A 21,277-nucleotide genomic window follows, 5' to 3' on the forward strand; every position below is an offset into this window, starting at 1 on the left:
CAGCTCTGGAACAACCACGTTATAGTTGCCATTTCTGGTGCCAGAGTCTCTTCCACTGGTGAACTTCTGCTTCCTTTCTATGGCCAAGATTAAAATATCACTTTGGGGCCAGGGATTTAGCTCAGTGGTTCCACCGCCTACCTCGAAAGCACAAGGTCTCAAGTTTGATCCCTGGTACAAAAAAAAAAATCACTTTGGAAAAGCTTTCCTGACTCTAACTTCTGTTCAAGTGTTCCCCAGGTCAACTCCCTTTCTTATAGCACACACCATATTTTGTTGCTTATATGTCTTCCATTCCACAGAGCAGTTTTTTAATCCTCACATCTGGGACCACACTCCAGCAATGAATGTGTATCTGAAATGAAGTTTCATTCTAGCAAATTCCATGTTCTCCATTGTACTTCCATTTATTCCAGCTGTTTTTTTCCTCCTGACTTCATCCCTATGCTCCAATCATTCAACTCTGTTCAACTGAGATCTAATACTTGCCAAATTTCCTGCATTTGTATATAATGCCGTCAGCTGACACTTACTGAGCACTTATTAGATATCAGACCCTGTGCTGTAGAAAATGTGCCTGTGAGATCTCATTTAAACCAACAACGAGGTAGCTATGTTTAACCTCATTATTCAGAGGAGAAAATGGAAGCTCAGAGAGGTTAAGTGACTTGACCGAGGCTACACAGATAGTAAGTGGTATAGAAGGGACTTTAACACAGGTCTGTATGATTCTAGGATCCGTGCTTTTAATCATAGTGCCATACTGTTATGCCTTCTTTGATTTCATCTGATTCACTGAAAAAAAATATGTGAAACCCTAGTCTTGTTTCCTAAAGACCAGTGAGAGAGAAAGCTGAGGCCAGCCTTGAGTAATCCAAAGAGTTCGCAAGCAAGCCCAGAGGCCGCACAGAGTGGGGTGGTACAGAACCGACTTTCAGGATGGAGAGCAAGAGCCCAGGAGAGGATCACCTCCCAGGGTACTGAGACCCAGAGGAAGCAAAGGCCATGACTGGCTGAAGTTGGGACCAGCCTCTGCCTTCCTTCTCTGGTCCCACCAGCTGGGCAGTAAAGTGGCTACCAAGCTGGGAATGATTGCCTAGAGGCATAAGGAAAATGATAGAGGTACGAGGAACTCCAGATAGGCCAGAATCTGTTTGGTATGTCAGTTTGAGCAGAGGCTGGGCTCTATCCAATCCTGAGTTGGAAAGTGTTTGGACACAGTAAAGACTCCTAGGCTGGAGGCTACTCAGAGATACAAGGGGAAATGCTGGTGAGGATGCTGGAGAGCAGGGAGGGGACCAGGGGTAAACTGGACTTGTGACCGGCACAGAGTTGAGGACTAGTGCTACATGTCAGATAGGTTCTCCAGGACACCTCCCTTCACGGGAGAGGCAACTCCACAGAGGGCTTGGGCCTTAGGCAGTGTTTCTTTACCTGGCAAGTCCAGTTTCTCTCTCTTGTGTTTAACTTTTCCCCCAGGTTGACCGGCAGTAAAAGACAGACATTGGACGGAGCTTCTTAGAGCATTTATTTATTTATTCACAAGGCAGGGAATGGGGAGGAACTGAACAGGGCGTGTTAGTGGTGTGCATGTGGAGGAGCAGAAGTAGGGGCTTGCATGTGGGTCCCGGTTCCCCTAAGCCCTCCCCTTTCCTGGATCCCCAATATTCCCCCTTAAATTAAAAAAAAAAATCCTTGAGACAGTGTGGGTCAGAGGGTAGAAGGATCAGAAGTCATGACTGGAAACATCTGCTCTGGCCAGCAGAGCCAGGTTCTTGTGGGATGGCAGCTCAGGCCTCTTCAGCTGTGGCATCAATGCCTGCGTAGGTGAAGTTCTCAAACAGCGACATGTTTACATAGGCCTGGGGACAGAGTAACCTTTAGTGGGGGGCAGGGTGGTTCTTACCAGCTCAGAGCAGTGAGGGTATCAGACCACAGCTCTGAGGCCCTAGATACAGTTGTCAGGTGGGGGCTTTTTCACACACTCATCCAAGAAACTGTTTGCTTATTCATTCATTCATTCACTTATTCATCCATTCATAAGGCTACTGTTGATGATTCACTCATATATATGTTTATTTGATCAGGCCTTCCTTCAGATAGTTAATCATTAATTCAGGAAAAGGTGTTTCCATATTTACTGATTTTGATATATTTCTTCATTTCTATTTATTTGATAATTCACTTGTCCACATGGTTATTAGATTCAGTTATTGACTTATGTATTTACTCATATGATTATTGTATCACCCACTCAGCAATTCCTTTTTTTTTTTAAGTACCGGGGATCAAACTTGGGACCTTGCGGTTTCCAGGCAGGTGGCGGAACCACTGAGCTAAATCCCCGGCCCCCACTTGGTAATTCTCCTTTGCTCAAGACTTTCTCTGTATCATTCATTCACCATCCATCCTTGGCTAGTGATCATTCATGCATTCTGCTCTTGTTCTGTGCAAAGTGAGGCAAAGTGTTCCAGGTCAGAATGGGCTAATGGTCTCCACTGAGAGACAGGCAAGCAGCCTGGGGCTGGAGGCTGGGCTGGGGAAGGGATTTGCTGTTGGGACAAAGCCACAGCAATCCTAGAAGAGTGCAGCAGGGCCTAGTGTCTAACCCAGCAGGGCTGCAGAGAGGGCCTGGGCCCCAGGATGAGCTGTGGTGACTGTTCCAGTTGAGGGAGTATGGGTGGGCAGTGTGGCGGGGACAGCAGACACAGAAGCTGTGGTCTGTGGCATCTTATAGCCCTGTCCCCCCAGCCTCCTCACCTTCCTGGCTTCCAGCATGCGGCCCAGCTGCAGTGCGATCTGGGCGAAGGGAGGCCGCTCGTAGGGACGGTCCCGCCAGCACTGACGCATCAGCTCATACCTACAAGGTGGAGGAGGGCCAGGGCCAGCTGGGGTGCTGGGGTCACAGAGCTGGAAACTGAGGTCACTCATCACAGAGATGAGGTTCCAGAGCTCAAGGGGAGGTGACTTACACTTCATCATCACAGTTTCGAGGCTGCTCCATGCGGTAGCCCTGAGGCAGCTTCTCATAGAGCTCAGCGCAGGTCATGCCACAGTAAGGTGTACCTCCTGCAGGAGGGGACAAGGCTCCCTCAGTCCAGGGCCCCACAGGTAAGATGGGAGTGCTCTGGGGAGGGGGTGGGAACTCACCGAGGCTCACTATCTCCCAGAGGAGGACCCCAAAAGACCAGCTGAAACAAGAAGGATGCACTTAGTTACCTTCTAGTCCCCAGAGTCTGGTGGTTTAGCCCCACCTATCCAGGATGTGCAGCCCCTCCTGGGCCCTGCATGTGTCTACTCTGCAAGTGTCTGGCCAGCTGCTGTCTCCTCCCCACTGAAATTCTATTGTAGGCCTTGAATGAACATTTTTACTAATATATATATTAGTTCATGTAATTATCACACCAATCCTATAATACAGGTTTTATCATTATCCCATTTTACAGATGAAGACACTGAGGCCTTGAGAGGCAGTTAGCAGAGCAGGGATTCAAATCCAGACAGTCTGCTTTCAGAGCTCTTGTTCTCAGCTGCATCTCATGCAGTAACACCCTCTGTACAGGTACACAGACGGCCTAAAGCCAGGGTGGGGAGTTTGAGTTGGGGAGAACATTTACAGAATCTTGGGGCAGAAGCAGGAGGTAGGTGTGTGGTGGTCAGAGAGGTGGTCAGTGTGGTGGACATTGAGCAGGGAAGGGCAAGTCAAAGGGCTCAGGGCCAGGGCAGGACAGCACAGGAGACAAGGCTGAACGATTGGGCAGGTCAAGTTCAGGCTGAGATGGACAATGGTGAAGAGAGAGGAACAAGTGTGACAAGATGGCCATCTTGGTAGGGCTGGGCATGGTGGTGCACGCCTGTAATCCCAGGACTCGGGAGGCTGAGGCAGGAGGATCACCATGAGTTCAAGGCCAGCCTGGACTACACAGTGAATGCAAGGCCAGCGTGAACTACAGAGTGAGACCCTGTCTCAAAAGAATGAAACAAAACAAAACAAAAAGATGGCCATCTTTTTGGCTGTGGAGCACAGAGGAGTGTGGGAGGTCTTGTGCTGTTAAGATTTCAGGTGGCCATGGGCCGGGGATTTAGCTCAGTGGTTTCGCTGCCTGCTGCGCAAGCGCAAGGACCTGAGTTCGATCCCCGGCACCAAAAAAAACAAAACAAAACAAAAAAAGATTTCAGGTGGCCATGACCCTACCCTCCGGAGAGGAAGGTGAGAGCACTCCTTGAGCATTCTCTCCAACTACCCCAGGGATTATCCACAGTATTCTCAAACTCGCCAAGGCATCCTCCGTCTCTTACACAAACAAAATCCCAAATGGATGCTGGATGCTCCAAGATATACTCAAAACACACCCAAGTCACACTGGATCACACCCAGTGATGCTCAAGTCACGCCTCAGACAACCCAGATGTTTCTAGCTGTGTCTAGCTTATGCCTTGTGTGATCTCGTGGACCAAATCCCTGCCCCTTCCCACCCCTGCACTCACACGTCACTCTTGGTGGTATAGACGCTATAGTTCAGAGATTCGATGGCCATCCAGCGCACAGGGAGACGCCCCTGGGAGAATATGGGTTTGAAGGATGAGGTGTGAAGAAAGGGCCTGTTTGGGCTTCTAGGGGGGAGGGTCAAGCATGGGCCCTAGTGAGGAGGGTTAAATGAGACTTGCCATTGTCTTCTTCACATACACCTCTTCCCCTCTAGAAAGGCCAAAGTCTGCGATCTTGGAGGCCAGGTTTTCTCCGACTAGCACATTTCGGGCAGCCAGGTCCCTGTGGATGAACTGCAGGCGAAGTCAGAGTCAGAGAAGAGGAGGATGAGGGTGCCCAATAAGGGGTCTGGCCCCAGTGCCAGTCTACACGGGCACCCTGGATGCCTTTAGGAGCCCTTTCCTCTTCCTGCCCTGTTGCTTTCAAAAGGTCTTAAAACCTGACTACCTGTTAAATGCCTTCCCCCAGCCTTGTAATCCCCTCTTATAGCTGCTCCTTCCCTCCGCTCAAATCAGGGTGTTCCCAGACACCTTCACCTCTCCCATGGGTCTCACCCACTCCTTCACCATTTCATCCCCATCTTGGAGTGGCAGCTCCCAGACTGTTGTCTTGGCCCCAGGCTTCTCTCCTGAGCGCAGCTGTCCACTCAATACCTCCACAAGGAGGTCCCTCAGATACTTCAAATCCAGTATCTTCATCCTCTGTTCCTTTTTTGCTGCACACGCACACCCCTCACCTCAGCCAGGACCCTGGGGTCATGTCTTCCTTTTCACCATTCCTCAATCCCTACACTCAGTTACAGTGTGCTGATTTATCTTATGATAGCAGCCCAGTCACTGTTGCTTTCACACACACCTGCTTCTCACTCAGGTACTGCATGCCATTGGCTGCATCACTGGCAAAGCGCAGCAGCTGCTGGGAGCTGAGGGTGGAGGCTGTTCCATGCTCTCGGGCAAAGGCTGGATCAGTCTCTAATACCCGGCTCTTCCGCAGAAAATCAAGCAGGTTCCCATAGGGGGCATATTCGATAGCGATGTACAAGTAACCTGGGAGGTGAGGGTGTTACAGTGTCATGATTTAGACATTGGCTACCAGGGGTGGGAACAGATACATGATGGTAAGAGATGGGGAGTCTGAAGCATGCAGGGGAGCCTGAAGCATGCAGGAGACCTGGGGTTCTCAAAAAGCCATTAATATGGTCAATGATGGGGATCTAGAAGAAGAGGAAGTGACAAGGTGGGTGCTCACCACGGTTCTCACAGGCACCCAAGAGGTTGATGATATTGGGGTGATGCCCCAGTTTGCACAAAACTTCCAGTTCTCCAGCAAAGTCACGATGATCATTTTCAGAGGCATACTCTGTGTAAAGAATCTCATGTCATTCTTGCCAGAAGTAACCCTGGAGAGAAGGTATGGGCTGGGGAGGGCTGGGCTTAGATGCTGGTAGGAGCCAGGGTGGGGTCTGGGATCTGTGGGACAGAGGTAAGTGTCAGCCTGGGGTCAGCGGTCACTCCCAGAGACCTTTCAGCATCTTGATGGCTGCGTTCATCTTGAGCCCATCCTTCTTGATCATAGCCCGGATGACTTGGCCGAAGTTCCCCTCCCCAATGAGATCTTCAAAGGTGATGTCCTCCCATTCCAGCACTGGGTAATTCAGGGGCTCAGGCTGTGGTTTTGGCCGCCGGGTCAGCGTCAAGGTGCCTGAGCTGAACTGCAGGATGGTCTCCTCACCCTTCACAGGATGGGACGAGTGGGAAGACAGTCCATGCAAGAGACGAGGCAAAAGGAGGCAGAGATGGGGATTCAAAAGGAGGGTTCAGCAGTTAGACAAATGGACCTACGGCACCCTGGTGGAAAGTTGCGGACAGACCTACAGACAAGGACTTATACTGAGACAATCACAGGCAATAGAGCCACAGGTGGGTCAATGGGTGGACAGATGTCCAAAAAGAGAAATGCAGAGGCTATGGCATGGGGGGGTCTAGTGTGTGGAGTTCTGGAGGCACAAGACCTTGTGGGTAAGTTGCTAAATGTCATGATTGGTATGCTGGAAAGGTGGTAGTCTAACATTTAAAACAGAAAGGAATCGGAATTGCCAGTGATAGGAAGCAGTGAGCTTCCCATTATTGTGCTAATCCCACACTAGGCTTGTTTTGTTACAAGGGATGCTCTGGAAAGGATTCCTGCCTTAGGCTCTTTTATTGTACAACATGCTAAGCCTTGAGCTGCTAGGAGCCAGTGAGGTTTTCTTCCCCACAGTAGCAGGAGTAGGGATCATCCCTGTCCACCCCTTGGTGTCTAGTCATCATTTTTAAACCAGCCCAAGTTCAAAGACAGCAAGATCCCAACAAAGGGGAATGCCCAGTTCCCTGTACTGAGTCAGGTGGGCCATCTAGGAAGGGTTGATGGCAGGAAAAGGAAAGAGTTGAGCAGGACCAAGGGGGCTGCCAATATGAGAACTGAAGATGGACTCTGTGCTGGGTCTTCCTAGGAGAACTGATGCTCAGGTGATGGGCAAGGGCTGAAGACACAGGTCACATGGATTCACATGAAGCATGGACAGCTGAAGGGATACACTAGAATGCACATGTGTATTCTGTTGCCGCATCACATGTAGGTGCATCCATGCTGAGGTTTACATGCACATGGTGGCCTGGAGGTGCCCAGGCACAAGAACACACATGCATCAGGAGCACACACATATATACACGGGATACACACCAATGGGGTGCACACGTGCATCCATGCCCACATATTTGTGTGGACACATATCTGTATGCAGGCACACATAGCAGGGATATATCTTTTTTTTTCTTTCTTCTTTTGCACTGACAAGGATGGAACTCAGGCCTTTATGTATGCTAGGCAAGCACTCCGCCACTAAGTTATACCCCCAGGCCCTAGGAATATGTCTTGATACATGTTACGGTAATGTGTTGCCATATACATTAAAGGCTGCATACACATATATTAAAGGCTGCTTTTTCATGGCCTTCCCTCAGCATTTGTCCCTATCACCCTCCCCCACCGTGGCAGTGATGGCTTTCTGTGTGCACTGACCTCAGAGGGAAGGACAACACAGCCGAACAAAGAAGCCAATTGATATTTTTTTTTTTTTAAAGGCACAGCAGAGACAGTAGCCTTGGACACTGGGCTTTCTATCACAAGGGTCAGTCCTTGAGAGAAAAGAGGATTTTCTTTTCTTTTTGTTTTTTGAAATGCCAAAGCTTGGTTCTAAATATCAAGAGGCCAGGGTTGGAGGCCCAAGGGTAGAGTTCAGATCTTAAGTGAGAAGAGTGGGGAAGACTTCAGAGGAAACAGGACTGAAGGGACAGGTGGATGTGACAAGATGAGGTGATGGTGGGTCCCCTCTCCCACCTCAGAGGAGTGTGGACTACAGGGGAACAGAAAACTCAGACAAGTTGGCAGGGAAGCTGGAAGCGTGGAGACACGTGCTACTGCGGAGGCACTGGCCCGGCACAATTCTGGAGGGGTAGCTCAGCTGTGCCTGGGGCAGTGGCCCCAAACTATGCTGCCCTCCATAGGGTACAGGTTAGCACAGGGCTCAGAGTCTCCCAGAGGAAGCCCTGGGGCTTGTGAGGGTAGAGGGTGGGATAGGATGTTCACAGCCTGGGCCATGTCCCCCTTCACCATACTCCTAGGCTGAGAATACCCCAAGGAGAAGGTGAAGAGGGGCAAGAAAATCCCAAACTGACTGCATCCAAGCCTGAAACTGGCCCTGCTGAAATACAGACAAAACTGAGTTCTGTTCACCTGGAAATATTAAGTATCTCACCAGTAATATAAATGAGCTTCCAAGCTGAGTTCAATTATAGAGAAATAAAATTATATTTTGCACCCTGGAGTGTTGAGTGTAGTCATATTTGTGGCATAAACACATGTGTGCATGCACATAGTGGACAAGTACTTGTGCATATCTAGGTGGGAAAACACACACACACACACACACACACACACACACAGCCACCCACGCACATGCACCCTGCGGATTCGTGTCACTGACCGATCCCGACTGGTAGGTGAAGGTGCGTCTCTGATGCAGGCAGCTCCTGCGGATGCACACCAGAGCCAAGAGGGCAGCCAGGATGGTGAGGCAGGTGGCAGAGATGGAGCCCACCACAGCCAGGACCAGTTGCTGATCCAGTCCCTCTTCAGCTGCCCGGCTCTCTTGGACTGGGCCCTCGCTCTGCAGCCCTAGACACAAAGAAGTGGGGACACCTGGGTCAGGGAACACAGCGGCTACTGTGGGGTCCCATGAAGGGAAAGGATGGAGATTGCAGTACCAGGATATAGGAAGGTCACTTGACTGTATGAAAGAAGGAGCCAGGAGCAGCACAGGAAGCAACACGACTGTCCCAGGACTAGGATCCTGAGGTGAGAAAGGTCAGGGCTGGGTCAGTTGTTGGTAGGGGCCTGAGATGCCTTAGCTCCAAGGTAGGGGGTGAGGAGGAGAAAGCATATGCTGAGACCAGCCCCTAGGCCCACAAGTCCAGCGGCCATCCCTCTCACCATTGCCTAGAGTGGCCTCTTCTACTGTGTTGCTCCAATCGCCCAGCCCCTGAACACTGGCTCGAACACGGAAGAGGTAGCGTGTGCTAGCATTGAGGCCACTGACAATAGTGCTTGTCTCTTCAGGCCTGTCCACGTCCATCCACAGTGGGTCTCCTGAGCCCCCTGCCACCTGTACCTCAACAATGTACTTGGATATTGGCCCAGAGGGAGCCTCTGGACGCTGCCATGTTAGCTGGATCTCAGAGTCTGAGAGGGCCTGGGCCTGGAGGTGTCGGGGGGCTGGAGGGCCTGGAGAGAGGAGAATGGGAAGGTAGGGCTCAAATTAGACCACGCCATGTAGCTGCAGGGTCACATACCTCTGCTCCGTGGGCCCCAGAATGGCAGCCAGCATGCCACCTCTCTCCCCACACCCTGCCACTGGATTCTTCTCCATCCCCGGGCCACTTTCCCCGCAAGCTTCTGCATCCTTTTATTCCCCTTGTATCCTAAGTCTTCTCCAGGTCCTCCATACCCCATGTTCCCCAAGACATGTTCCCCATGTCTTCACCATGACACTTGTTCTCCACATGAACCATGACCTAGTGATGCATCTGCCAACCCACACGCTCCCAGTGGCCTTTAACTTCCTTGTATCCCCTGTGTTTCCTGTGTCCCATGTCCTCCTGGAGGTCCACCGGTTTATCCTATGTTCTGTCCACGTACACCCCGTCTCCTGTAACCTCCTATATCTCCTGGGTCTCATGTGTCCCTGTGTCCTCTGTCCCTCCTCCTCCCCAGCCTGTCACCCTGTCCTGCGCATACCGCTGGGGGGCAGGAGCACACGTGCAGGGGGTGAGGCAGGGCCCAGGAGGGTGCAGTGATAGAGCCGCACATCCAGCTGGTAGTGGGTGCCAGGCGTGAGTCCAGTCAGGAGAGTGGAGCGGGCCTGGGGGGATGAGACATTCTCCCGCCGCTCCTGCCCCCGTGCCCCGTCCCATAGGCGCAGCAGGAAACCATCACCCACCAGTGGCCCAGGCACTGAGGGTAAGGACCAGCTCACTCGCAGCCGATCAGGGCCCTCCACGTGCCAGCCCTCCAGCCATGGCTGCAACAAGGGCTCTGGGGCCAGAGGTCAGGGGTCAGAGCAGTCCAGTGAGTCCTTGGGGCTGGACAGGATGGTCCCTAGTGGCCAGGGTGGGACCACCTCCAATGGGAGAGGCAGGGGGCCCCTGGGGTGGACAAGACACGAAAGCCCTGAGGGGACAGGTCAGTGATTCCGGGGAGGATAGGAAGGGATGACTCTTGGCCTCTCACCAGGACAGTCTGTGGTCATGAGGGTGGGAGGCCCCCAGGCCCCCTCTCCCCCTTCCCCTGGCCGGCTCAGCTGCACATGGACGGTGTATCCTGTCTTCGGTCTCAGGTTCATTAATGTCACATTCTCACTGGGGTCCACTGGGGGTGGGGGGTGCCACACACATCACTCAGTCCCAGCTGCTTCCCAACACCACCCTTCTCCCTTCAGCCCCACCGCCCATTCTGGTTCTCACCTTATCTCTTCACTGTTCCCCTCCCCCCACATCCCTGTCATCCTAGCCCTCTCACCACTTACCCACAATGGCGGACCAGCCCATGGTGCTGTCCTGGGGCCGATAGTGCAGGCGGACAGAGGAGATGGGTCCATCCCCAGAGAATGAGACCAGCGGAGAGACCACGAGCTGGCGGCTCTGCTTGTCCAGGAGCTGAGGTGCAGTCAGGGGCACTGGGGGCACTGCCAGAAGGCTCAGGGTAAGGCATTGCCCATGGGCCTATCCTGTCCTCAGAAAGAGAGGGACACTTTGTGCTTTGGCCTTTGGGCTTTGTTTGGATCTGGGGACCTTCTGGACAAAGGTGTGATGAATGGGGTGGTCAAGGTTTAGAGAGGAGGAATATTTTGGATCTGGGGTAGCGCTGGGCATGGGATTCAGCAATAAGGATACAGGTGTCTAAAAAGATGTTAAATGAAGGAGGGAATGACATTGCCAATGGGGGTTAGGGAGGGCACACTATCCATGAAGTGTGGGATGACAGAAGGGCTGGAACCCAAGGCAGGGAGATAACCTGGGTGTTACCTGCTGTCTGCCCTTCCCTGAACCAGCCACCACTTTCTGTCCCTGCTCTACCTCTGGTGCTTCATATGCATGACCTCTAATTCTCACAACTACCTTTCTGATGGGGCTCATTCCTAGGCCATGAATGAAGAAACTGAAGCCCAGAGACTTTGAATTACTTACTTAAGGACACACAACTAGGAGAGTTTGAACTGGGTCTGTCTGGCCAGGCCACCTCAAATTAATTTGTTTCTACCCCAGTTTTTATAGTCCTGCCTGGCTTCTTAACTCCATGGTCACTGCCCCTCTTCCGGCCTCAGCTTTTCTCCCCAGATTATTGCATGACTGCCTTAACAGGTTCCCTTGCCTCTTCCAAATACTTACCAGACTGACTTTCTAGGAAGGAAAGAAGGAAGGGATGAAGGAAAGAAGGAAGGCCAGCTGGCTGGCTAAGGCAGATGCAGAGTTGTGAGCTAAAAGAGCATCAGGCAGCAATGAGCACATCAGGAGGAGGTGCAGACCTCAAGGGAGATGAAGGTACTGTTTGGATCCCGAGGAGCCTCTTGTGTCTTTGCTTCATGTAGAGGATCTGACTTTCAGGAAGTCACTTGCTATAAAGTGCACATCTGAATCATACACAGTTAACTTCCTCACTGGCTTCAGAGCCAGACCGCCACAGAAAATGCCCCACTTCATGAAGTTCTTGGGTCAGGATGGGACTGGGGTCAGGAGAGAGACCTGCCTGTAGATCACATGCAGGAGCTACCAGAGAAGAGTTGACATCTTGGGACTAGATGCCATGTTAAATAATAATAACACTCACCAGTATATATTGAGCATACATGCTGTGACAGACACTTTCAGCCGTGCTGAAAGCTTAATGCATCACCTAGTTTAGCCTGCACAACAGCCCTGCCTAGTAAGTGGTAACATCCCCATTTCATAGAGGGAAGAACTAAAAGAGCTTAAGGTGCTTAAAGTGATGGAGCTAGAAATTTTAGAGGTAGGATTCGAATCCCCTGGTCTGGATTCAAAGCCTGGGATGGGACAGTGAAGAAAGGCTGAAGGTGGTTTCTGGTGGTGGAGGAGCTACTAGGGTGGGCATGGTGAGGATTTGGGAAACAGTGTAACAGTGAAAGAGAGGAAAGCAACAGACGACATTTGCATAGAGAAGATCAGGAGTAGAGGGAAATGGGACCCCAGGTTGGCAGGGGTGTGAACTGCTCAGGTTTAAGGTGCTGAGAAGGTAAAGGGATAACTAGTCTAGGGAGGAGTTGCTCTGCACTGAGCACTTCCCTCCTCATTCATCTGGCAGATTCCTATGCACGAGTCATCTCTTTGCAGAGTTGAGCAGGTCCCCTGTGAACTTCACAAGCCCCTGTGCATACCTGTTCTTGCTCTGGTTAACTCAAAAACAGGAAGCAGCATGCCAGAGGCAGAGTTAAAGGCATACTGTGTGTGTGTGTGTGTGTGTGTGTGTGTGTGTGTGTGTGTGTGTAATACATGGCAGGCAGGAGATCAGATGAAGCTAGAAGGTGTCCCCAATTTCTGTGCCATGAGATGTCCTTTTTAAGATGGGACTGAGCTGTGTTCTAGCCTTCATACTGCTGGTTGACCTCAAGTACTCTTCTTTGCCTGGAGCTGGGCTGTGACCTGAGATGCCCTTGCCATTCTTTCTTGGACCAGAGTCTGGGCAGCATCAGATAGTCCCTTCTCTGCTCATTATCCATCCTCCATGTCCCTAGGTCATCACTGACCTTTGACATTGACCTTAAAGCGCCGGCTGTCTTGGCCTCCAGATGTGGACACTCGGCACTCCCAGAATCCACTGTCCCCAAGAGCCAAGCGGGGTACCTCGAACTCAGCTGTAGTTTTGTCTGCCTCCACAATGGCCTTGGTGGTCTAAAGGAGACAGGGAGAGGGCAAAGAAAACAGAAAACGTGCACCCATGAGGCAGCTACACAGGCATCCATATGGACTGCAGGCAGGACAGAGTCCCAGTGGCAGCCATCACCAATCAGCCTGTCCTGGCCTGAGCCATGGCCAGGCCAGTAGGTAAAGCCTGCATAAAGTTCTGAGAAGCTAAAGGTCTGAAGACACAACCATAAAGCTGGTAAGACAGGGGCAGGGGCTTAGTGGTCATCGAGGCTGACCTGAAGCACGGTACCATCTGGCTTGCGTAGCTCCATGCTACCCCGTACTGGGAAGGGGTTCCCTGCAGCTGCACAGTTGATCCGGGGCATCGTCTCTAAGTTGAACTCCAGTTCTGAGGCCACATTAAGGATCTGGGGGATGCGATCTGGGGAGAGAGAGGACACTCATGCTGGAGCTCCCATGGGGCACACACATGACCATGATCACCGGTGTGCCCTTGTCCCACACTCTGCATCTTAGTGGAGGCACTGCCATATTTCCAGTTGCTTAAGCCTGAGCATCAGGACAGTTTCACATGATTCCCCCAGCACCCTTGATGAGCCGGTCTGCCTGCTACATCTCCCCACAACACACTTCCTAACATCCTCTATTACAGGCAAGCAAGCAGGCCCTTTGCTATTCTCACAGCCGGAACAGGCTTTATGGGTTTCTGGTGCCCAGCCCCAGGTGCCTGCTTCTGCAATCTTCCCAGCAGTGAGAGGTCTTTATTGGTTCAGGCTTTATTGGTTTCTGGTGCCCAGCCCCAGGTGCCTGCTTCTGCACTCTTCCCAGCAGTGAGAGATCTTTTCTCAAACACAAATCTGACCACCTTGTACTCCTTCCACAATTCCCTCTTGCTAAGTATAATCCCATGCCCCAGCCTGTCATGATTCGATCTCTTCTGACCACTGCTCCAGTCCCCCACTTCACTGCCCTGCTATCCAAGCCAGAGTCTTAATTCCCGGGCTTTCCCTACACTCTGTTAGCGTTCTCTCTCTTGCCCTCCATATCCAATCTCAGATCTCACCTCCTCCCAGAAGCCTTCCCTGACTCTCTCTCATACTTCTCAGGGGGCTCGTATGGGATCTCTTGCACCCTGGGCTGTCACCTGTCAAACTATGGGGAGAAATTCTGCTATGTATTCCTTGAGGGCAGGATGTGGGCCACAACAGGGAAAGGAGAGGCCAGCCAGGGAGATTTGTGTGGTGGAGATTGACTTGTCTTCAGAGATCAGAGACCCAGGTGCTCATACCTGACTTCTCGCAGTGCACACCATGCCACCCAGAGGGGCAGACGCAGCCGCTAAATCGATCACAAGTGCCACCATTCTGACACTGGCACTGAAGGCGGCAATCGGCTCCAAAATGGCCAGGGGCACAGGCTGGGAAGAGAGAAGGTGTGGTTAGAAGGGATGGGTCAGAGGGCCATGAGGGCACCGGTGTGGCATGGCTTGTATAGCAGGCTGTACTGGGGGGCATTAGTCAGGTGTGTAACTCAGGGTCAGAGTGAAGATTCCAGGCCAAGCTTATGGCCATGGAGGGCAGGTTAGTTCATACCTTCCTGACACTGGCTTCCTCTCCAGCCAGACCCACAAGAACAGCCATAGGGGTCTGGGAGGCAGAAAGTGAGGCCCCGACATCCTGATGCACCCGGACACTGCTCCTGGCAGCTCTGTCCAAAACGGCCCTCTCTGCAAGCTAGAGGGGAGGGGTGTGGATGAGCCATTCAGGTGCCAGGGGCCAGGACAAAGCCCACACCCTCTCCCTCCAAGCTCCATCCCCGTGGTTCTAGGATCTTTCCCCGGAAGGCGTCCTTTTTTGCCTGGGTCCTAGTTTCCACCCTCCTTACCCTGTTCACAGCGGGTACCAGTGAATCCAGGGGGGCACACACACTCGCCGTCATAGTCATGGCAGACACCGCCATGCAGGCAGCCTGGGCATTCCTTGATGCAACCTGGCCCCCAGCGCCCAGCCCTACAACCTGGAGGAAGCTGTCTTCAGCAGCTGAACTTCCCCCACCTGCCCATGGCTGCTGAAGGCTGGGGTAGCTCTGGGGACCCTGGGAATCCTGGGGCCCATGGGAAGTACTCTCAGCCTCCTACACCGCCCCCAGCCTGTGCCTTTGCCCCTGACCCCGCACGATGAGCCGAAAGAAGGCGCTGCCCAGGGGGCTGGCTTCCAGGTAGGTGGCACTGTAGATGCCGCTGGATGATGGCTGTGCATCTAAGAGCTGAAGCAGGAACTGCCCATCCTTGGCCTCATGCCAGTCCTGGGTGTAGAAGTAGGATCCTGGGCGGGGGCACAAACAGGTCAGTGGGCTCAGCACCACCTGAGAACTGGTATAGCCACTCTTGGCTCAAATCACACCGATGTGACCCTGCACAGTGATCTGACCTGGGAAAGACACCCATCAGGTGCTAGTACACAACCAGAAAGTTGAGAAGTACACTCTTTATGTTCCACGAAACCACCCAGTAAGTCACTCAGTGCTGTTTGGTCCACCCCATCCTCATCTCAAGGCAGCCCACTTTTCCCCACATCCAGTGCCACAACCCTGACCCCAGCCCCCAAAGACCCCTTTCAATCTGCCTCCACCTTGGCCTTACATTGGGCAGCAAGGGAGAGTTTCACACAGATGCCTTGGTATCTCCCCTGCTTAACCTCCCACAGCTCTCTGCTGTGTTCAAGGCAAAACTCAACTCCTTAGCATGTTGTTTTCACCAGTTTGGCCCCTGTTGAGCTCTTCCGCCCCATACCTCTCCACACCCTGTATGGCTCCTAACATTCCTGAATTTCTGAATTGCTTGTTTCTCATCTATAAACATCTGGTATTTCAGACCCTACTGCCTTTTCTTGTCCATTTCTTCTCCTGGAATTCCCTTCTTTCTTTGTCTAGCTCCTGTCTTCCCAATTCCCCTTTGGGCACAATTCAGGTGGCATCTGAAGTCTTGCTCTTTCTGCTATTGAGGCTGCACAGAAACTCTAGTGACATATCCCTCCCTGCCTCTGTCCATGTCTCCTGTCAGTTCAGGTGGCTTGGAGCTTGGGGGAAGACTTCTGGGCTTCAGGGAAGGGTCCTGTCTCAGGAGCCCATGGAAGCAAGTCAATCGAAGTTGTGGGGCTGAGGCAGGGATCTTTGGAGCCACACAGGCCGGCCCAGACAGAGTCAGGGTAAAGGGAGGCATGGGATGGAGGGCCAGAGGTCTGCCCCAGGCTCAGCATATCTGTCTCTGGCATCAAGGATCTGGGCTGGACAGGACTTTGGGAAAGGCCTCCTGGGCCTATGTTGGGCATATTGTTCCCGGTTCTCTTCTTCCCTTTGGGAACTATGGTTCTCTTCCCAAGTGGGTTATGTCATAGTACCTCCTAGCTCCCAGGAAAGAGTCAAAGATAACACGTTATTAACATAGTAAGGAGGTAGTGGACCACAGGCTCCTGGTCCTCTGAGTATAGAGGTAGAGATGAAATGGGTCCAGGTGCATCCCATGGACCTGGCCCAGGACAGAGAAGAGATCCTGGAGGTTGGTTAGGGGTTACAGGTGTGACTCAGGATAACTGGCTCAAAGCAGAAGATCCCCAGGCAATGGAAGTACTGGATCCACCTGCCCAACCAAATGCCCCACTCACCATTGTTCTTCCAGATCACATCTGTCTGCTTCTCCTTATGAATGTGTGCAGAAAGCACAGCGGTGTCACCTTTGTTCACTGTGTGTGTGACCTTGTCTGGGAGCAGGTGGGCTGTAGGTGGAGGGTGGGGTCAGTGGCCAGGGCATTGTCCTCCTGAGAGCCCCCTCCCTGGAGCCAGACTCACCCCCGGGGCTGTTGTGAACGTAGACCACCCGAGTGCGCCTCACTCCAGAGCCACCCACGCAGGAGAACACGCCCACCAGGTCTGAGGGCTTCCAGAAGCCTCGCAGGGTGACCTGGTGTGAGCCGTTGTGTGCCAGATGCAGGGGCTGCCCGGATGAGAGGGTGCGCACTATGCTATTGTCCTTTTCCAGCAGCAGGGGTGGACTCCAGGCATCAGAGCCTCTCCCCACCCCGGCCTCTCCAGATACGCAGGTCAGAAAGAAACGCTGGGGGTCAGTGAGGCGCAGGTTGACTAGCAGTGTCAGGTCCACAGCAGCACCTAGGGCCGGGACATCAGTGACTTCATCATGGACCCAACCAACCCTCTAACTCCACAGCCCCCAGTCGCAGGCCTCTGATCTTATTACAGAGGGTTCCCAGCCTTAACGGTCTTCCATTTCCTATCATGTCTCACAGGCCCCACAGGCACTTCATTTTATTAGGTATTTTCATCCCTGCCCGCCCCCCTGCCCCGTCCCTTTCCACTTGCACCAGCCCTTTGCTCTGAAGTCTCTTGATCCTGAAAGACTAAAAACTAAAGCACAAATCCTTCTCTGGCTGCACAGCCCCTCCCTTCTGCCAGATGGCTTCCCTTTACAGCCCAGCCTTCAGAGGGAATGATCTATGCTCCCAGTCTGTTTCCTTGCTGTATTCCCTGGCAGGCCCCTTTCCTGATGCCTCTCTAAAAGTGCTCTGCCAAGGTAGCCTGGAGCAATGTCTCCCTGCCTCCTCCACGACGTTGCAGGCTAGGACCACCATTCAGACCTGAAGTGTCTTGTAGGGGTCCCTCCTGTCCCTGCAGAAATCCGAGAAATGTTTGTTGTGTCTTCTAAGGTGGGCCTGGAGCAAAAATGAAGCTGGCCGTGTCTGGCCCAGAGAGGAGGGCAGGCCTGGGGCCCAGATGGGCAGATGCAGGTGGGTCTTGGCCTTTGCCTTCCAAGTGCCCACTGCCTAGTTGTAGGCAGTCATGGCCAGAGCTGCCACATGTAGGGTGCTACACCTGGGAGCAGAGAGGGAGGCCTAAGCCAGCCTAGGGGAGTGGGGTGGGAAGCTGCTTTCTAGCAGAGTAAGCTTGAAGGTTTCTAAAGCTGAGGCAGCACGCACTGGGTGAGCAGAGGAGGGAGGGACAGAGGTCAGGGGCAGGGAAAGGACAGTTTAGTCAGGGTAAAGGTTTTGGAATGACAACTGTTATGGTATAGCGAAGGGCTGTCAAGTTGAGGTGACTGGAGCACAAAATGTGTGCCCCAGAGTGGGCAGAGATGAGGAGGACCCAGTTCCAGGCCAGATGGGGGACAGCACAGCTAGCTTGCCTCAGCTTCATGATTCCATGCTCTCTAGAGCCCCTCTTTCTCAGTCCTTGCTGTGCAAGAGCAAGGACCCGAGTTCGATCCCCGGTACCAAAAAAAAAAAAAAAAGTCTAAATGCTGGCATTTCTGGGTTGCCTACCAGGTACCAGCACCTTTTTTGATCTGCATCCTCATGACCTCCCTCGAAGCTGATATCCTTTTATTTTATTGAGGAGGTAATAATTATTCTACAGGTTTCCTTGAGTAGGCTCATAAGCTCATCCACTTCCTTGGCTTGAATAATCACATCTGAATCAGTAACTCCGGATGGCCTTCAGCTCAGAACTGCATTTCCACCAGCTTTTCCCAAACCTGTTTCTCTCCTGTACTCCCTGACTCAGCATATAGCACCTGCCATCTGAGACAGTACGGTCATCTCATACTCCTACTGCTATAATTCATGGTTATTGGGTGTCAGTTATGTAATGAGCATTTGCCAGATAGTCTCTCATTTTATTATCCTGACTATCCTGAGAGGTGGATGTTTATTATCCCTAATTTATAACCAGGGGACAAAGGCTTGGAGAAGTTAAGTATCTTGCCCAAGGTTATATAGTTAGTAACTAACAAAGCCAAGTTGTCTAATTCCAAAATCCATACTACTAAGCTTTATGTTGGCTACCCCAACCAATCATAAAATTTTGCACGTTATTTCCTAAAAGCTTCTTGACTTCATTGCCATCTCCCAAGCCCTCATTTGGTCAGCCCTCAGCCTTACTCACCTGGAGCATCCCAATAGCCACAAACCCTTTCCCCAGCCCAACTTCCAAAGCGATCCAGCTAAGACTCAGAACCACTCTGTCTTGCTCCCATGGCTCCCCTTGCCTCAGGAACACGCATGCTCCAGAGCCACTGCTGCTCACACTTCCCCTTCAGCTAATTTCCCTATAGGAGCTTTTCCTTCATGCCTTTGAGACTCACACTTATTGTCCTACTACCAACCTCTTGGTGAAATCTTTCTTGACTCTATTTTGTCTATGACCCAAGTGAAAGTAAGCTGACTTCCCAGTGCTCCTTGCAGTCTATTTCTGTTTAGCCTTCAACCTATGTCCTGTGTTCCCCACTAGACCATGAACCACTCAAAGGCAGCCTCTGTGTAATATCCTCCAACCAGTGGACTGAAGGAATCAGCTGCTACTTATGCAGAAACTCCTGCCACATGCCATGTGCAGTGCCAAGCACTCTGCATACATCATCTCATTTAAACCCCACATCAGTCATTGGCAGTCATTATTGTTGTAACTCATTGTGCAGGTCTAGAGGTTGCCAGTCCCTCAACTAATGGACTGCTGTTGGTGCTCAATAAACATTTTTTTTTTGGTACCAGGGATCAAACTCAGGACCTTGCGCTTGAAAGGCAGGTGAGGTGCCACTGAGCTAAATCCCCGGTCCCCAACAAACATTTTTTCCAGTGAATAATTGAATCCCACACACTGGCCCTCTGAGCACCCACTGAAGATGTCCCAGGGCCTGTAGGCTCTGCTGCTCCCAGTGATCCTTCAGTGGCTGCTTCCTTCCCCTCCCCTAGCCTCAGGCTGCAGTGATTTCTAGCACGAGACTTTGGTAGATCAGAATCATGGCAGTGATGATAGGGTTTCTCTCTGTACTTCTCAATTTTTTTGTATTATGGTAAAATATACATAACCTAGAAATTACCCTCTCAACCATTTGTAAACATACAGTTCAGTATTGTAAAATACATCCATAATAGTGTGCAAATATTCCCACCATCCATCTCCATAACTCTTTTCATCTTATAAAACTGAAACTCTGCACCCACTAAACAAGAATTCCCTAGCCCGTGTCTGTCTTTATGATATGATGGGGTTCCTTCAGGAGGAGTGGAATCAGGACCTTGGGGCCTGGAAATGGGGAATGGGGCTCAGGGAAGACTTACCAACATCAGAAGCCAGAAAGAGAATGGGGAGCAGGAAAGGGAGCCCCAAACTGACCATAGTCCGGAGGCCGATGCAGGCCATCCAGGACCAGCTGGGCCTGGTGTTTGCTGTGGGTCTGAGTGCACTGCCAGTGCTGATCAGTGTGCCTCGGTGCTGGGGAGGAAGAGGAAATGAGGTGGCTCAGGTGGGAGGGGTAGCAGGAGAGAGGGGTGGGGAGAAATTATGCTGCTTCCCAGCCCCTGGGCCCCCCAGCCAGCCCCCACATGGCTGGGGACAGTGTAGCTAGAAGATTCTGGTAGGGGGCCACTTAGGGGGGGTTAAAGTAAGGACAAACCAGAGGACACTTGGACTGATTTTCCTATCCCCTCCCTCCCTTCAGTCCTCAGTCTCGCTGGCATGCAGGAGGCAGGAAAGGGAGGAAGCCAGTGGCTTCCGCCTATTGAGGAGGTTTGGAGAGAGGACATTGTTCCAGGGTCTCCCCTCCTCCCACACATACATACAATGTGGCCCACATGACTCCTCATGTATGTGCAACAGGACACAGTTACATGGGAGCGTAGAGCACAGTTCACATATAACACAAAGATCTTGGATCTGGGAATGTATGCATTCAGCAGAACATAGGGTCAGGGTCACAAAGAGCCTTCGAGCTGGGTGTGGTGGCACATGCCTGTAATCCCAGCATTTGGGAGGCTGAGGGAGGAGGATCCTTGAGAATTTGAGACCAGCCTGGGATACATAGTGAGTTCAAGGCCAGCCTGAACTATATAGTGAGACCCTGTCTCAACCAACCAACCAACCAATAAGTAAATAAATTAATTAAAAAATTAAAAATAGGCCTTTGAGTCTATCTTTTATACCTCTCTCATTTTACACATGGGAAAACTGAGCTGTACAGTCCTGAAGGGTACTCCAAGGTTGTGGCAAGGTGGGGACTTGAACTTTGAATTGGTCCTTGGTTTCTTTGTGCTAGTTCCTTTGCAAGGGGACACATTAAGCAGACCCAGGGGAACACATAGGCAATGAGTTGTGGCACAGATGTCCCCAAGCAGCTTCTGCTCATTGTCTGCCTGCTGTCATTCATTTTGCAGCAAACCCATGTCTCTCAGAGCTGGGGTAGCAGAAATCCTGCCCAGGGAGAGCACCCACTCCTGAAGGCTGACCACACCTGGAAGCAGTCCTA

The 21,277-nt window shown here is 51.9% G+C and overlaps 1 protein-coding gene across 7 annotated transcripts; it reads right to left on the reverse strand.

The window, feature by feature from the left end:
• Positions 1 to 1,511: 1,511 nt before the first annotated feature.
• Tie1 (tyrosine kinase with immunoglobulin like and EGF like domains 1) lies at positions 1,512 to 20,266 on the reverse strand. 7 transcript variants are annotated; one of them, XM_004871851.4, is made up of 23 exons: positions 20,094 to 20,266; positions 16,813 to 17,130; positions 16,629 to 16,739; positions 15,135 to 15,290; positions 14,851 to 14,982; positions 14,559 to 14,699; positions 14,255 to 14,383; positions 13,242 to 13,387; positions 12,846 to 12,990; positions 10,611 to 10,769; positions 10,316 to 10,453; positions 9,824 to 10,039; positions 9,020 to 9,310; positions 8,514 to 8,704; positions 6,011 to 6,221; positions 5,738 to 5,848; positions 5,345 to 5,535; positions 4,669 to 4,782; positions 4,489 to 4,559; positions 3,151 to 3,191; positions 2,973 to 3,069; positions 2,761 to 2,860; positions 1,512 to 1,862 (listed from the first exon to the last, which is right to left on the reverse strand). In XM_004871851.4, the coding sequence occupies exons 1-23, from the start codon at positions 20,173 to 20,175 to the stop codon at positions 1,791 to 1,793; spliced, it is 3,363 nt and encodes a 1,120-aa protein (XP_004871908.1). In that variant the 5' UTR covers positions 20,176 to 20,266; the 3' UTR covers positions 1,512 to 1,790. The 7 variants fall into 7 exon arrangements, with proteins under 7 accessions (XP_004871908.1, XP_004871907.1, XP_004871909.1 ...); XM_004871850.4 differs by having other exon boundaries at positions 9,824 to 10,120; XM_004871852.4 differs by lacking the exon at positions 14,851 to 14,982 and having other exon boundaries at positions 9,824 to 10,120.
• Between the last annotated feature and the right edge of the window lie 1,011 nt (positions 20,267 to 21,277).

Source organism: Heterocephalus glaber, unplaced genomic scaffold (assembly GCF_053883595.1).
Source record: "Heterocephalus glaber isolate CG9 unplaced genomic scaffold, H.glaber_assembly_v1.0 deba00001452, whole genome shotgun sequence".
Taxonomy (NCBI): Eukaryota; Metazoa; Chordata; class Mammalia; order Rodentia; family Bathyergidae; genus Heterocephalus; species Heterocephalus glaber.